The following is a 16,854-nucleotide window of genomic DNA, read 5'->3' as shown; positions in this document are numbered from 1 at the left end:
GACCTGAGATCATGACCTGAGCTGAAGGCAGACACTTAACCGACTGAGCCACCCAGGTGCCCTTTACCAGCTCTCTTGTCCTGGTTCACCAGACAGGCTACAACTAGGGAGAGGATGGAGGATTCAAACCCCAGGTCTACCCCTAGTTTCCCCACTTATATCGGCTTCTCTCTGCGGGATTGATCCCGGAAACGTGAACCATGGCTACAGATAGCTTTGGGACGAAAAAATATAGTTAAAGGCTGATTCCCCATTGTCTGCAATAGCCCCAGCTGGGCAGTGGTTTTAAATCTGATGAGCAAACGAGCGGTGTTGCCCGCAAGAGAAAAACCGCCCCCTGGCCTGGAGACCGGTGGAGAGGAAATGGTGAGGAAGGGGCAGGTCAAAAATTAGGGAGAAACAGATGAAGTGAGAGGTGGGGGGGAAAAAGAGAGCGAAAATTCGTTCAGAAAGGCCACTTTATTGATGGAGATGAAACTGAAAGGAGCTCTCCACAGCCCTCCCTCACTCACTTCAGTGGCTTCACTGGGCATCCGAGACTGGCGTGGGCAGGCCTGTTGCCACACGGGCTGGGCTGCTCAGCCAGCTCCTTGCTGCCTGCCCCACGTCAGGCGGCCACATACAAACACATCACAGCTCATGAAGACTTGCAAATGCATCTCAGAATTCCCCAAATGGTTCCAGACATTTTTTTTTTATATTGTACAAAATGTGTTAAGTAGGAAAGGTCAGCTGTGCTGTTGACACCTGTGGGACGTCCTTTTAGGATTACCGTCCCTGAAACATTACTTTTTATTGCAGTGAAACCTCTAGAAGGTAGAGCTGTACAAAAAAAAAAAAAAACAAAAAAAACTAAACAATTTTAAGAAGAGCAGCAACTTAACACTGCTTTAGTTCATTTAAATTTTCTTTCTCAAAAATACATTCCTAAATATACAAACTATACAATCTTGTCATTTTAATGCTGGTTTTGTTTTTTTTGTTTTTGTTTTTTAATAATAATAGAACCCAAACTAAAAAAAAAAAAAATCTGTTCGTCTTCAAACCGACAAGAGCGCTCGAGGACTTGTGACTCAGTACCTTCATATAACACCACATAAATAACTTTAGCCACAGTCTGTGTTCACAGCGTGGTCAGTGGAACAAAGGAAATACTTTTCTGGCGATTAGACATCATCTGCAGAGAGGGTCGGGATGTTCATCCGAGGCTGGGTGAAAAATGCCATCTTCTCCCTACAAAAGAGACCAGCGCTTCAGAGCAGGGTTTTTCAACCTTACTTTTTAGGTATTATGGGTGGGATCAGTCTCTGTTGTGGGGGCTGTCCTGTGCACTGTAGGATGGTTAGCAGCATCACTGGCCTCCAGGCACTCGGTGCCAGTAGCAGCCCCTCCCCCATCCTTCCTTCCAGTTGTGACAACCAAAAAAATGTCCCCAGACATTGCCAAATGTCCCCGGGGTGCCCCAGTCATCCGTGGTTGAGAACCACTAGTTTAGGGACATTAGCAGGACCGGCCACCTTCAGTTCAAATCACAGGCCTAAGTTTAAACGGGCCCTTGGGCCACTTGCAGTGTTCATTTGTTTGTTTAAGATTCCCAATTGGTTAAAAATTAAGAGGTGTCCAAATACAGTTATACAAATGACAGTATATTTTCTTTTCTTTTTTTTATTAACATATAATGTATTACTTGTTTCAGGGGTACAGGTCTGTGGTTCATCAGTCTTGCACAATTCACAGCGCTCACCATAGCACATACCCTCCCCAATGTCCATCACCCAGCCGCCCCATGCCTCCCACCCCCCTCCCCTCCAGCAACCCTCCGTTTGCTTCCTGAGACTAAGAGTCTCTTATGGTTGGTCTCCCTCTCTGGTTTCGTCTTGTTTCATTTTTCCCTCCCTTCCCTATGATCCTCAAATGACAGTATATTTTAAATGTTTCTATTCCAGAAAGGCCTGTTTCTTTTCTTTCTTTTTTCTCTTTTGAGCACATACACAACCACCAGTGCCTTCTCTAGGAGGCTATCATGAGTCTAAATGCAAGGGCCTCTGTGAACGGGAGGCCCCGGCCAAATGGCATTTGGGCCCTCTTGAGAAGTGCCTGGATCCAGGCAAGAAAGCACCTCCCTAATATCCCAGCAGGCAGCAGGCAGAGGCAGGGAGGCCCAGCAAAAGCCCCCATCACCCCCAGGCTTATTTATCATTCAGCCAATTCTCCGTAATTACCGGTGATGGAAACGCTCAGAGGAAGGCCGGAGCAGGTGGCTCATTCGTTCAACAGGAGGACCTAACAAATTAGCTCGCGTTGTGTGCAGATTGATAGAGACGGCTGAGGGAAAGCACGGCGGCGCTCACGGCCCCCCGGGGATGGCGTGGCAGAGGGTACACATCTGTTATAGGGGGAGCCAGTGCTCTGCTGGTGGAGGGAGCATGGGCCGGGGCGGGGCGGCCGAGGCTGGGGAGGCTGCGTATGAAAGGGCAAGGTGGGCTGGCCAGGGGCCCACTTGCTTACCTGAAAGACTGCACTTCTGGGGGCTCCTTACAGCTCTGGCCTCGAAGCTTATGTACATCCTTGGCAGCTGCCCGCATCATCTTGTCTGTCTGGAGCTCACCCTTGTGCTCCGCTCGGTCCATCTGCAGGGCAAAGCAAGCAGGGCTGTGAGGTGGTATGGAGTCCTCAGGGCCTCTAGAGAGGGGTCAGCCAGTGACAACTTCCTAGCACAAAAGAGGAGTCTATGGTAGTCAAGAGGTCTGAGGGTCACAGAACGGGCACGCTCACTCCTTCCTGTTCCACGGCAGGATCCTCTGTTCAGAATGGTGATGAGACGTGGTCCCACTGTCCGTCGGGGTGGACAGGTTTCTGGGGCCAGGGAACTGAATACCTGTGTGTTAAGGAGATGAGGGCTGCCTAGAGAAATGTGTCCTACCTTTCTAATCCTCAGGGCCACCTAGAAAGGTACATTTTATAATTGCTTCTATATTATAGACGAGGAAATGGAGGCTCAGGCAGGTTAAGAAATTTCTTTAATGTCAAAAACACTAAGAAGCGGTAGAAACCCAATTCCAATCATTTGGTTGTGCTCAAGGGCTTTAGGGACACTGCACCCCTTCCACCTAATGCAAACCTGTGTAAGCACTTTGGAGAACAAACCACAAAAAGCCCTGAAATATCCATGTACCATATACTTGAAAACACTGCATGAAGATGGAATTTTGGCCAATGAAGCCATGATTTTTTTAAAGGTTTATTTAATTATTTGAGAGAGAGAGAGAGAGAGAGAGGAGACAGAATCCCCAAGCAGACTCCCCACTGAGCACGGAGCCAGATGTGGGGCTCAATCCCAGGATGCCGAGATCATGACCTAAGCCGAAATCAAGAGTCAGCCGCCCCAATGAAGCCATCATTTAAATGGTTTTTTAGTAGAAGGTCAGTCATGGATGTACTATTCTTTTGCTATTTGAGAGGTCAGGCTTCCTTTCCTTCTTTTCCTTCCTCCCCTCCCTCCTTTCCTCCCTCCCTCCCTTCCTGTCTTTGCCTATTATAAGTATACAGGGTATAAGTTATAAATTAGAAATAAACATTTCTGGAACTCTTGAATTAGAAGAGTCCATTTGAAGGCCCCCCTAGTCCGGACCTCAGAAGCCCACCACCACTTTCCTACACTAAGGCATTATCACCTGCACCAAGAGCTGCACCTTCAGCTAATGGCTCTCCCAGCAACCCAGGCAGGCACCCTCTGTAAGGTGCCTTGTTTGGCTGTGTGCGGAGAAAACTAGCAAAGGTCATTCCTGCCATGGGTGACAGTCCAGGAGTAGCAGATATATAAATGAGTTGAAGATGGCCTCTGTGTATTGACCCTGTGTTGTTACTTTTTCATGACAGCCTGGGACCTGTCAGCTCACCACCCCACTGGTGCCAAAGTCAAATTTTTAAGGCATCCAATTGCTTTAAATATAGCTCCAACAAGCAGATTTTTTTTTTTTTAAAGATTTTATTTATTTATTTGACAGAGAGAGAGATAGCTAGAGCAGGAACACAAGCAGGGGGAGTGGGAGAGGGAGAGGCAGGCTTCCTGCCGGGCAGGGAGCCCGATGTGGGACTCGATCCCAGGACCCCAGGACCATGACCCGAGCCGAAGGCAGACGCCCAACAACTGAGCCACCCAGGCGCCCCAAGCAGATTTTTTTTTAGCCATTTAGAAACTGCCAGCTTTGCAGACCCCATGAAGTTGTACCCACCATTTGCTAGCCATAGATAAGATAAACCCCAGGGCCATAAAGGACCTGAAGCTGCTGCTACTTTGGAGCTTTCTGACCCAGAGAGTCCTGTGCAGCTGAGGGACAGCATCTAGATGCTAGATGCTCCTAGATCCCCTGTCCTCCTCTCCTCCAGGTGGTGGCCCAGAGAAGTGCCTTCGGGAGTTCTCCTGCAGTGAGGGACTTCCTCCATATGCAAACGTGTCTTTGGAGATGCGTACTCTGTGGGACCGCATGGGCAGACACTGGGGCAGGTCAGTGTTCTGTATTTATTCTATTCAAGTGTGTGCCCCAGCGCAGATTAGGTACCCAATGTTTGATGAACAAAAGTGTGAATAATAAGGCCTTGCACACATAAACATGGAAATGCAGCAAAAGGGCCTGGCAGCCAGGTCAAGAGTTAATAAAGTTTACTGGGCAAAGGGATTCCTGGATCCTTTTGCTGATGGGAATGAGGGGCCCTGGGAACACTCTTTAGTGGGTCACAGGATTGTAGGCCCTGTTCCAAGCTCTGGCCTCCCTCCCCTGCTGCATGGGGCAGTCCCGCAGGGCAGACCAAGCCGCCTCCCTTGCCTCTTGCATGGCTCTCACCCGCTTCTCCAGCATCCTCAGCAGCAGGCGGAAGCGCTCATCCTCACGCAACCAGTGGGGCAACTCCTTCTCCCCATGGCTCTTGGCTTGTTCAAGCTGCTCCTTGAGCTCCTTCAGCACCGAGATCTCCTGAGTCAGCTGGCTGTGCCAGGTCCTGGTCGCCTGCAGGTCCAGCTCAAGGTCCAGTGACGTGCGGATCAGGCGCTCGGCGCGCAGGGATTTGACCGGCGAAGGCTGCGGGGGGAGGGAGAGCTTTGACTGGTTATTAGAGGGCTGGGTTCCGTAAGCCCCAACAACCTGCCCCCCTGAACCTCAAATACCCCCCTTTGTTTATCTGTAGGCTTCTAGTTCTTCAAAAATGGGGCTCCCCCTCCCCCAGAGCCTGCCTTGATTTCTCCCAGGTCCATAGCTTATGTTTATTGAGCATTTTTATGTCCCAGGCATGGGGCTGGGGGTAAAGTTGAGATTCCAGCCCAGGCAGTTGGCTCCAGACCGCACCCACTCACTCCCCACACTGCCCAGTTTCCCCACTCTCAGTGCCCTCAACATTCACACTTGGTTAATGGGTTCTTGTCATGATCCTGCTCTGAAGTTATTTCCTCAGTGCAGGTCTGTGCCTCTTTGAGGGAGACGTCATGTCTTCTTGACTTTATGTTCTGCTGTTTCTGCTTGTCTAGCACCCACTCCCCTGATCTGACAGTAACAGTGATGACAATGATCATCTTCCCTTGGGGATCCACTCCTCCTCCATGCTCAACCCACATGGTGGTTCACGGGGGACTTCAGGGACAGGAATGTGGCCCAAACCTGGACAGTCAGAACCTCAGTGACTGCTTCAGGAGTGAGTATGTTGTCTAAGCCCAGCAATAACCTTCAATTCTGGCACTTCTGCTGAGTCCTTGGAAAAAAGAGTCTTTAGACGAGGTTATGAAGCCAGCAAGATCTAAGCCTGGAACTGATCATGGCCATCTTTCCCACCATAAGGGGTGACCCTTTTTAAGAATTAAGCTATCTGGGAGGAGCAGTGTGCCATGAGACCGGGACTGAGGCTTGATGACATTGTCTCAACAAAGGCTCAATTCATGCCTGAAGGTAGTCCAGCATCCTGGAGTTTTCCATTAAATGAGCCAGTAAATTCCCTCTTGCATTTTCAAGTTATATTTGAATTCCTCAGTTATCTGTATATGAAAGATCCTGAGTAATGCAACCATTTACTCTCCTTCTCGATCAAAAAACAGTAATGATTACAAAATAACTAAATAACTGATGGAGGCAGGATTCTAAGTTGGCCCCGAGATTCCCACCCCCAACATACATGCTGGAGAATGCCCTCCTCTTCAGTGTTGAGGGGGGTGGCCTGTGAATACCATGGCATAGCACTCCCATGATTAAATAACTCATCAGCTGACTCTGAGTTAGACAAAGGGGAGATGTTCCTGGGTGGGCCTGACCCAATCCAGTGAGCCCCGAAAAGGTGAACTAGGCCCTTCTTGGAAACAGGTCTCATCTGGCCTTGAAGACACAATGTGTATGGTGGAAAAGGCCACATGGCAAGGGCCTGAGAATAACCTCTGGGCCCTGTGAACAGCTCCTGTCCTGCAGCTAGCAAGAAAACACAAGACAAGGGATTCTGCCAATGTCCTGAGGGAGCCTGGAAGTGAATCTTTCCCTACCCAAACTTCCACAGGAGGATGCAGTCAGTCAGCACCTAGATATGAGCCCAGTGAGACCCCGAGCAGAGGATCCAGCTAACCTGCACCTGAACTCCTGACCTGTGGAAACTATGAGATACTGAATTTGTACTATTTTAAGCTGCTAAGTTTGCTGTGATTTGTTATGCAGCCATAGAAAACAAACACAAGGGCTGACAGACGGATTTGAGAAATGGTACATAAAACACTGCTGTGAGAGCCCCCCTCAGTTAAGGCTGGCAAGCACACTTGTGGGACCGTGAAGCAGCGCAGTGTGGAAGTTCTAGAATGCCCTTCTAGGGAGAGCCTTGTCTAGTCTGTGCTCGTAAATGAGCAGGGCCAGGAAATCCAGCTGAGGGATCTCTGTAACTCAAGTTCTCAGAGTAACAAATGAAGGTGCTTTGTTCTGACTGATGTCCAGTCCTGGACAGGCCGAAGCAGAGACAAGAGCCCAGGCACGCAATGGAAGAAGGACTTAGTGCTCAAGCGCCCCGGCCCAGCCTCGGGACTCTCCTGTGTTTCAGATCACAGTTAGGGCCTGAAGGAAATGTAGGCTCAGATCCATCTATCAAGGGTTCTCTCAGTAAGTGTTCCCCTTGGCTAAGAGGAAGAAGAGGTAAAGGGCGAATTGTGAGGGCCTGTCTTGACAGGGAGTTGTAGGCAATGCAGGGGGGGAGCAAGCAGGTGCTTCCAGAGGCATTTCTCCAGGAGTGGATCATAGAACACCTGCTCCAGAATTCTCCAGGGAGCTTATCAAAATGCAGTTTCTAGGACCCTACCCCTGCTGCCTGAATGAGACTGTCTGGGAGTGTGGTCTGGGAAATGTGCATTGTCAGTCACCTCCCCAGAAGACTCTTGGTGCTCCAGGCACTGTGCAGCACCAATTACAGCAGACAGGGGTGGAGGGAGGGACCCCAGGCTGGCAGTTGGCCAGCCCTGTCACTGGAGGCCATGTCCATATTCCCCTGCAGCCAACCGTGTGCACCCTCTTCTGTGTGGCTTCCTTTCTCCTGCACTCTCTAGTTCCGGAGACTTGGGGAGCACGGTGGTGACAGACAAAGGACCTACTCCTGACTCTGCTGTTAGAAGCAGGTCTGCGGGAGGTCTTTGGGAGGGGTGGAGGAGCCTTCCCCTGCCTGGGGCTGTTGGCACTCTCTCCCTGCCTGTTCTTTTTGTTTTGCTCTCTCTACTTGTCTTTCTGACATTCCAACTCCTGTTTCTTCTGGTTCTGCAAACTCCCCAGAACTACTGTAGTCTTTCTATGCTGACAGCCCAGAGTGGGAAGGGCCCGAGTGGGAAGGGTCCGTTTGCATCTCTGTAGCTCTGACTCCTAACAAAGCGCACACCAGGAGTCAGTCTTTTGCCTAACACTGTCCCACCCCGATCTCTGAGCCAAGACTCCCTAAGGCAGGGGGAGATTTCTCTGCAAAGGCAGCCTGTGGCCTCTTCCCGGTGCTTTTCCAGCTGGACGGAGAGAAGCCCATCTGCACCTCCCCGCTTCCGGTGGCGGCTTGGAGGTGTCCGGCTTCTCTGCCAGCAGGGAGGGCTGTCAGAACCTTTGCTCAGTCAGCTGGATGACACGCTGAGCAGAGTCGTGCGAGAGGCAGCTTCCATCAGTGACTGGGACACCTTGAGTTGGGTAGTTCTTAGTGACTTTGATTTCTACCCTGGAAGACAAGGCCAAGTACGCACACTCCGGACCTAACCTATTCATCATCATCCTAAAGTTACATTTACCCTTGGGCACCTTCCCCAGCGCCTACACAGGCCTTACAGTTCATAAGCACCATCACGCTTGCAAAAGCAACCTTCTTCACACCTCTGGCTGAGAACAAACGGTCAGACACGGGGGCATGCGCTTGGGAGATGACCGTGGGGCAGGTGTACGAACAGCTCTGCGGTGACTGTCTTACCCGCTTCATCCGGACGCTGCGCCGCTCCAGGGAGTTTCGAACAAAAGGTGGCTTCTTGGACAGCGTCGAGCTGTCGCTATCACTTCGGTTCAGCTGCAGGAGAAAAGTCCTGGGAAGTTAATTAGAATTCGAGTACCTCCGGAAGGCACACTGCGGCCAGAAGGGTGGTGGGGTTCCCAGGTGGCTGGCAGCGCCGCGGGGTGGACACCAGATAGTGTGACTCCAGGATCTAATGCCCCCGGACCTACCACACCAGGGCCTGTTTGCACCGACTCTTCCCTGTCACCCGTGGAGCTCGGATGGAGCCACCGGCAAGATACACGTGTCCGAAATGTCCAAGATAAGACACACAGACAGGCTCTGGGAGCTCTCCCCTGCTCGTGTACTCTCCCAGAGGGCCAATACTCCTCCTCCGTGGCCGCAGATCGTGCTTCTGTACCAAGAGTGCCCCTGACAGAGGGGGGCCGGCGAGGGAAGCTGCAGTGACAGCACATCCCAGGATACGCAGCACAGAGGCTTCTTTCTCGAGTCACATTTGCAAGGTGATGCAATCGCCACGGGCTGATGCAACAGAGCCCGCTCGCTCTGGCAGCGTCTGCCCACTTCTCCGCTCTCTCCCGAGAAGCTGTCTGTGCCGTTACTTTTGAGGTTACTGATAATTATTGGTAATGATGCTATTAATAGTTCTGCAGTGTCGATGGGCAGGGCAACCCCGGGGATGTAACTGACAAAAGCTACCGCAGGAGGCAGGGTCCGGATGGGAACCGGAAAGAGAATAACAGAAGCGGTCCTAACGACGTGCGCCATGTGCCTCACAGACAGCTACATTTAATCCGCAGACAGTCCTAATGGAGGGAATTGAGGCCCAGGGAGATTAAGAAGCTTTTACAAACCACAAGGCTGGTGAGCATCAGAACGAGAGTTGAAGGTCTGCTCAGTCTGACTCTAAGGCCAGGTCCTCTCCTGGCCCCCGGGATGCACGGAGGAGCTCAGAGATGAAACTAGGTACAGATGGAGGCGCGGGCCATCTTGACGGGGGTGGGTTTGTACAAGCGCACTGGTTGGATATCATACCCGGGGGGGGGGGAGCGGGGCTCTATCCCACACGGCTCCGATCCAAAGGTGACGCTCACAGACTGCGTCATACCAACTAGACTTACTCATCAGGATGACTGATCCTTAGGTTACAGCCATTCATGGGTCAATGATGATGTTAGAGGAGAGTGAAGGATACCACATTAGATCCTTCAACTTATCTTTTCCTAATGTAAAGATGTTTTGCTGCATTTAATCTCAGCCATGGTAGAGAATATCGGTGCTCTGTTATATTTCCATGTAATAACTATGGAAACCAGGAACAAAGAGGTGAAATAACTGGCAGTCACAGGCAGCTAGTTCGAGAACGAGAACTTTGGAAGAACTGTATTCATCAGGTCAGGGTGAGCCGACCAACGCGTGTGACAGCCCCTCTGGGAACTATGTAGGTGTCAAATACACGGGGGCTGTGGAGCGCTGGAGGGAGCGTAATACATTGTCCCTATGCTCATGGACTTCAAGTTCAGCGGGGCGCCCAATTCAGGGAAACTAACCAAATGACACAGGCTGTGCTGAAGATCAAAGAAGGGAGAAACCAGCAGAGGACACCTGGTTTGCAGAAGTGTGGCATCAGGCCAGCAGAAGAGGCAAGTCTTAAGTAGCCTGGGGCACGGCAAAGGAAGTCCTTCAGGCGGTGGCTCTGAGTGATAGAAAGGCTGTGGACTCTGCAGTCAGACTCCTGGCTTTGCATCTAATAAGCTGTGTGACCCAGAGCCAAGTTCTCTGTCTTTCTGAGTCTCAACTTCTGCATCTGTGAAACGGGGCAGACACCATTTGCCTTGCAGGGCTGCTTCTGAGATTAGATGACACAGAAAACATGTGCTTTTTTGTGGGAAAAGTTGCTGCTTAGCATCCCAAACTCCATCCCATGGGTGGGGAAATCCCCAGCTTAGGACTCAAGGTGGGAGACACAGCCCACCTTCCATCAAGGAAGCTGGCAGTGCTGGAGTCTACCTTTCCCGGCCTCGCTTGCAGCTACCAGCAGACACAGGATGAGGCTCTGCCCATTGGGAGCAACTGCCTCAGGCTTTGGATCACGACCTGGTTAGCTGGACCCAATGCTCTGTTACTGGGCCTCTCAGAGCTGATGAGCCCACCTGCTTTTGTTCCATGAGCAGGCCATATCTGTATCTCAGGGAGGGAAGGAGGGGTGGCGGCAACAGGCAGAGCTGCTCTGGCCTCCTGCAGGGCAGGAACCTCTGGCGGAGGTACTGATGTCGAACCCGGCGGCAACAGCTGGGACCAGCTGGGCCAGGCTTAGCAGCAGCACTGCCAGGATCCTCAGCTGACGGGCTCTGTGGGCTATTTTGCTTGGGGTCTGGCCTGCCCTCTTCCCACCTGATTTCTGAGGCTGGTTCTGCAGCCTTCCAACACTTCCAAGGAACATGTGAGCTACTCGGTTTCTTTTCCAAAAGATTCTTTCCTGCATCTATTGCTCACAGTCTGTTTCTTTCTTTTTTTTTTTTTTTAATTTTTAAATTTAATTTTATTTATTTTTAGGATTTTATTTATTTGACAGCGAGAGCACAAGCAGAGGGAGAGAGAGGGAGAAGCAGGCTCCCTGCTGAGCAAGGAGCCCGATGTGGGACTCGATCCCAGGACCCTGGGATCATGACCTGAGCCAAAGGAACCAACCTAACCAACTGAGCCACCCAGGCGTCCCTCTCACAGTCTGTTTCTGTTGCTTCCATTAAGAACCTGACTGGCATAGGCCTGGATACCAGAAGTAGAGTGCCGTAAGTCCCAGACTGGGAAACATGGAGCTGGCTGTGTCCCGGAGGGTCGGTTGGGGCCCAGACCCCAATATTCCTTGTTGGGAATTTGGTCATTCTCATTTTGTGGGTTCAAAACGGAGGGTTAAGTTGTTACCAGACTATATGCCGACAGAGTTTTAGGGGAAATGATAGGAAAAAATTCAGGACATTGTACCACTGGCTTCTTCCTGCAGCCTTCAGTAAGATTTTATACGAAAGAGATAACCTTGGGCTGAAGTAGGACAGTCAGAAAGCAAAAAAGGAAAAATACAGGCATCCCTGCTTTCTGAAAGTTCACGTGACATCACTTTGCTTTCATAAAAGACCCCCGTTAGCACCTGTTTTTGCTAGCCAAAAGAAATATGAGGAGGATTTTCACTTTTATGAAAAAGACAAGAGCTAGAACAACGCTCAGTGTCTGTTTTGCAGTGAGCCCTTATGGAGGCAGCCGCACCCCGAGTAGGATGGGGCACCACCACACTCCCCCAGCACTACACTGAGCATCTCAGCATCCAGCTCCCATAGCTTTGAACCGTGTCTGGGAGCTTCTGTGCTTTATCTTGACTTATGCTGTGCATCTTTTAGGGAGATGTGTCCCAAAGTATCAGAAAAGCCTGAGAGAGGTTATTGTTTAGGTCTGGGAATGCTAAAAAAAAATTTTCCATAAAAATGAATGGTAACTGCTTCTCCACTTTATGTCACTTTGGCTTTGCTGTAAGAGAGGCCCTTTCTGCCTGTTGCATGGGATGCACGCTGCCTGGGGATTTCTTAATTTGCAGCCTTGCAAGGTTGGAAATTGGTCCAGATAATGAAACATGGGAAGGGCTCCCCGTGGTGCTAGGTGTGTTACAGATGCTTAATAAATAGCATCGGAGCTCCTGGTTATTTGAAGATGCCAATCCTGGGAAAGGGCCACTAAAAGTGAGTCCATCTAAACAGGGGACCAGGGATGCCTGGGTGGCTCAGTCGGTTAAGTGTCTGACCCTGGGACCCGGAGATCGAGTCCCGCATTGGGCTCCTTGCTCAGCAGGGAGCCTGCTTCTCGCTCTGCATGTTCTGCCTGCCGCTTCCCCTGCTTGTGTGCTCTCTCTGACAAATAAATAAATAAATAAAATCTTAAAAAACAAAACAAAACAACAAAAAAACAACAACAGGGGACCAGAATCTTACAGTAAATATTGGGGAAAAAAACTTTGAGTCTTTAGTTGGAAAGGGGAAACACTTTATAAAAGTTATTATCTTCTGTCTTCCATTTGACAAAATTACAACTGCATTCTAATTCTGATGAAAAAGAATGAATCAAACACTAATTTCTTTGGTGTGATTTTTCTGATGAGTGATATTCTTTACTTTGTGTTTGAATTCCACTGCACAGTCATAAAACTGGTAATTCTGCCCAAGCCAGAGGGTTTCATCCATTATCCTAAGGGCTTTTCTAAATCCTTCAAATTATTCACATTTGCAACATGAGTTGGATTTTTCTCTTCCTCAGCTGTGAGCTGGCTTAACTGTAGGATTCTTCACCTGTGATTCAGGAATTCCTTAACATCAACATTACATTCAGTGTCTTCAGGAAACTCTGTACCTTTCCCAAGATATGCAGCCAACGTGCAGACGCTTACAAGCTCAAACGATTAGCTAGAGGCGTGACACTGAGGGGAGGGATTTATGTTATTTCTGGGAGGGACTAGGGGAATGTTTTTGTGGGGAATAACTAGTAAGTAGCTAGTAAGTTGGTGACACTGCCATATTATGAAAAAATTAGCTTCTCTACTCAATCTTATAATTTTGGCCACGGATACTGAATATCAGATTTTTAAAAATTTTTATTTTAAAGATTTTATTTATTTATCTGAGAGAGAGAATGGGAGAGAGAGAGCATGAGAGTGGGGAGGGTCAGAGGGAGAAGCAGACTCCCCGCTCAGCGGGGAGCCCGATGCGGGACTCGATCCTGGGACTCCAGGATCATGACCTGAGCCGAAGGCAGTTGCTTAACCAACTGAGCCACCCAGGCGCCTGTGAATATCACGTATTGAAAGTGCCCCTCAATATCCCCTCTCCGTCCCAAATTACAGTAGAGGGGTAAGTGGCAGGTTGATGATATAGGCCGGGTTCCATGGGCTTCGCCTTCTATGATGACTTATTGGAACACTAGACAGGGAAGGTTCTGTCTGTGCTTCTAGTTAATGTTCGCTGGTTCTCTATGGCAGAGGGTAAGGAAGAATGTTGACCCAGGACTCAGGTGAGGTGTGCATGTGTCCTACCTGCGCCATCCCTGAGGAAGGCTGGGACCCCCTCAGGTGTGGTAAGTGCTAAAACGTTCCATTTACGGTAGAATGAGAGAAGGAGGCTGGCCTGGGAAGGGGTAGCCTAATGAGACGGATACACAGGGAAAGGCGCGAGGGAGCAAAAGCCTACCGTAGGACTTCTCAACTCCAGTGCAGCCTGTAGGAGAAGGCTAGCAACCAAAACAGGTAAAGAGGGCCAGGTGGCCAGACTGAACTTGACAGCCTGCCCTCTCCAATCAGCCAGTCATCTAAGGGCAGCTGCTTAGCTCCAGCCAACTGCCGCCGTCAGAGAATGTGCAGCCCATGGGGGCAGGCAGTTTCTTGTTTTCAAGAGAAACTAGAATTTTATGTGAAATCTCTTCATTTTTCTTTTATTTTTAATTGCCTTCCCTAAGTTTTCAAGGTTAGCAACAGGTTTAATGAAAACCAACCAACCAACCTGTGGCTAAATAGCTAAATAGTACAGGCACGTTGCGTTTTTGCAACCTCAGGCTACACACTAGGATCGCCCTGGAAGTGGGGAAGAAATGCCCGTTCAGGGACAGCGAGGGGTCAGTCTGATCTTAGCAAGTGGTCATGTAGAAGGGAAGGGCAGGCTGCGAAGAAGAAGGAGGGGAGAGCTGGCTGGAATGACAAAAAAAACAAAACAAAACACTGGCCTTGTACGGGTTACCAAGCTTTTCCCATATTTTATCTAATTCAATCCCTAAAACAGTCCTTTGAAGTCAGTGTATTAACTCCACATGCACTGAGGCGTTAACTCCCCTGAGGATAGCTGACAAAGAAAGAGTCATCAGAATTTGCACCCAGAACCCTGTGAGGTCCAAGGTTCTCACTACTCCTCGGGAAGCAGGTGTTCGGGAAGGAGGGCAGTACCACGCATTTGCTTACCCGGCACACATACTGGCTTTGGGGTCCTGGCGAGAAGGTCTTAGAGCGGATGATGGTGCTCCCTCGAAGAAAGGGCCCTGGGGATGGTGCGCCCACCCGGCGGTCCTTGGGCCGCACCACTGTGGGAGATGGGGCCGGGGTCTCTGTGTTGGTCTCTTTGTCCACCTGAAGAAGAAGTCAGAGCTCTGAGGCCACTCGTATCCATAGTGTCTCGGCCACCCAGCCGAGACTCGTGGGGCAGACTCCCCAGCTGCTCCCCACTCCCGTCATCTGGCCTTTGACCCCACAGATAACAGCTGGGGGCTTCGCAGGCCGTAGCCCTGCCAGCCAGGACAGCACCCAAGGCCCCAACCACTGGGCCCCTATTCCTCCACGTGGGTTGGAGCATATTCAGTCCCCAAACAAGCTCACTGAGCAGAAGAAGGATGGATGCCCTTGACTTCATACCCTCTAGACATCTATGTTCCAACCACATTTTGACAAAGACACACCCAAGGCCTCTAGTGCTGCAGCCAAGAACTGCAGATGCTTCCCTGGAATTATGGAGGCAATCCGCAAATCTCAGTCTTTCAACTTGGGGAGCAGGTTTTCTACTGTCCTTTTACAGCGGTCACCAGCAAATGACGAACAAACAAGAACACCTGAATACAGGGCCCTGTTAGCCTACAGTGCCTTTGTGTAATTTTGAAAAAGGCAGCCCTTTTGGCTGGAGAGACTGCAAAAAGACTTTCCTCTGGGTGTGGAGCAGTTGGAAGGCGGCCCTAGGTTCTTCTCCAGCCCCTCTTGGCCAGGCACCTTTGTGCAGTGCTCAACCCGCAGCTCCACCCCCAGGTGCCCTGCTCGCACACAATGGGGTGCTCTCTTTCCTGCCGGTGGAAAAGACAGAGAGATCTCTATGCAGAGTGAATCTGGCTGTCGTGTGTAACCCTAGCGCAGCAGAGGTGGCGAGGGGAACTTGACTGGACTCCTTTTTCCTATTGTACTTTGGGCAGACCCAAACAAAGAAATACATTCCTTTGAAACCTTAGAACCTGTCAGCCAGGTTGGTATTATTGTATCCGTTTTAGAGATGAGGAAATGAAGGCTGGAAGGGATGAAGTCACCCGCCTAAGACTACACAGCCAGAGAGGAGCAGAGCCAGCATCTGAACCCAGACCCATCTGGCTACAAAGCTTGAGGTCAGTCCAGAGAACCAGGGCAGCTGCAGAGGGCAGGAGAGAGGAGGGGAGAGCCAGTTTACTGTCACTGAGATGACCTGCACTACAGGCCGGGACGCTCCTATGCAGCCTTCTGCAGGTCACCCCATTCCGAGGGCCTGTCCCCTGAGGCTGGAGAAGTCCAGGCACCGAGGGCTATTTCTCCAAGACAGCCCTTCCTGTCTCTCTGGGCCTGCCTACCTTTAACGCTGGGCACTCGTCCCTAGCAGGTGAGACTTTCTCAGTGAAAACATCCTCCTCTCCCTCCTCCTCCTCCTCCTCCTCTTCCTCCTCCGCCGGCGCTTCGTTCTCGCTGGTCTCCTCGTACCTCCTGTGATGACAAAGAGCTTCTGTTACCTGCCCAGAGACCACTCTGATCTGCTCACTTGCCTCTAAATGCACCTAGGGCAGAGCTTCCAAGCCTCTTCACAGTTGAGGACATATTTAAACAAACAAACAAAACTTAGTGAGGTCTAACTGACATACAACACAAAGCATTTCCATTGTATAGTTTCATTTGACCGATGTATTCCCAACCAATGTATCCCCCCGTGTAACTACTACCACACTTGTGATACAGAACATTCCATTACCCCAGAAGGTTTCTTGCACCCTTCCCTATTTAACTTTTCCCTACCCCCGGCCCACCCCCGATCAGCTTTCTGTCAGCGCAGACTGAGTTTTCTAGCATTTCATATACATGGAATCAGACAGTATGTGCTCTTTTGTCTCTGGCTTCATCTTCTCCATCTAAAGTTTCTAAGATTCAACTATGTCCGTGCCTGTATCAACAGTTCACCCCTTTTCATTGCTGAGTGGCATTCTCAATGGAATGGATACATCACAATTTGTGTAACTATTCACCTAGCTGGTGATGAACATTTGAATGGCTTCCATTTCTTGTCAATTACGAATAAAGCTTCTTTTTTTTTTAAGATTTTATTTATTTATTTCAGAGAGAGAGAGAGAGAAAGCACATAAACAAGAGGGGGGAGGGGCAGAGGGAGAAGCAGACTCACTGCTGAGCAGGGAGTCTGATGTGGGGCTCAATCCCAGGACTCTGGGATTAAGATCTGAGCCAAAGGCAGATGCTTAACTGACTGAGCCACCCTGAGGGGGGCTGCAGATGGATTTACTCCAGTACAACGCCCCACTCCTTTTTTTTTTTTCAGATATTTTATT

At 50.1% G+C, this 16,854-nt stretch overlaps 1 protein-coding gene across 5 annotated transcripts in view; it reads right to left on the bottom strand.

Annotated features, from left to right (window-relative positions):
* Positions 1-440: 440 nt before the first annotated feature.
* The window catches only part of WWC1 (WW and C2 domain containing 1), a 147,912-nt gene continuing 131,498 nt past the window's right edge, over positions 441-16,854 (bottom strand). For 2 of the 5 annotated variants that reach the window (XM_081826288.1, XM_081826291.1), the window contains 6 exons: positions 15,874-16,003; positions 14,477-14,641; positions 8,449-8,541; positions 4,845-5,096; positions 2,509-2,630; positions 441-1,233 (listed from right to left, as the gene is read on the bottom strand). In XM_081826288.1, coding sequence (XP_081682414.1) covers positions 1,167-1,233; positions 2,509-2,630; positions 4,845-5,096; positions 8,449-8,541; positions 14,477-14,641; positions 15,874-16,003 — 829 coding nt within the window. In that variant the 3' untranslated portion in view covers positions 441-1,166. The other 3 variants (XM_081826289.1, XM_081826292.1, XM_081826293.1) reach the window with 3 other exon arrangements.

Source organism: Leptonychotes weddellii, chromosome 7 (assembly GCF_054177405.1).
Source record: "Leptonychotes weddellii isolate Sample4059 chromosome 7, ASM5417740v2, whole genome shotgun sequence".
Lineage (NCBI taxonomy): Eukaryota > Metazoa > Chordata > Mammalia > Carnivora > Phocidae > Leptonychotes > Leptonychotes weddellii.
This window is presented reverse-complemented; position numbering and strand designations above follow the sequence as displayed.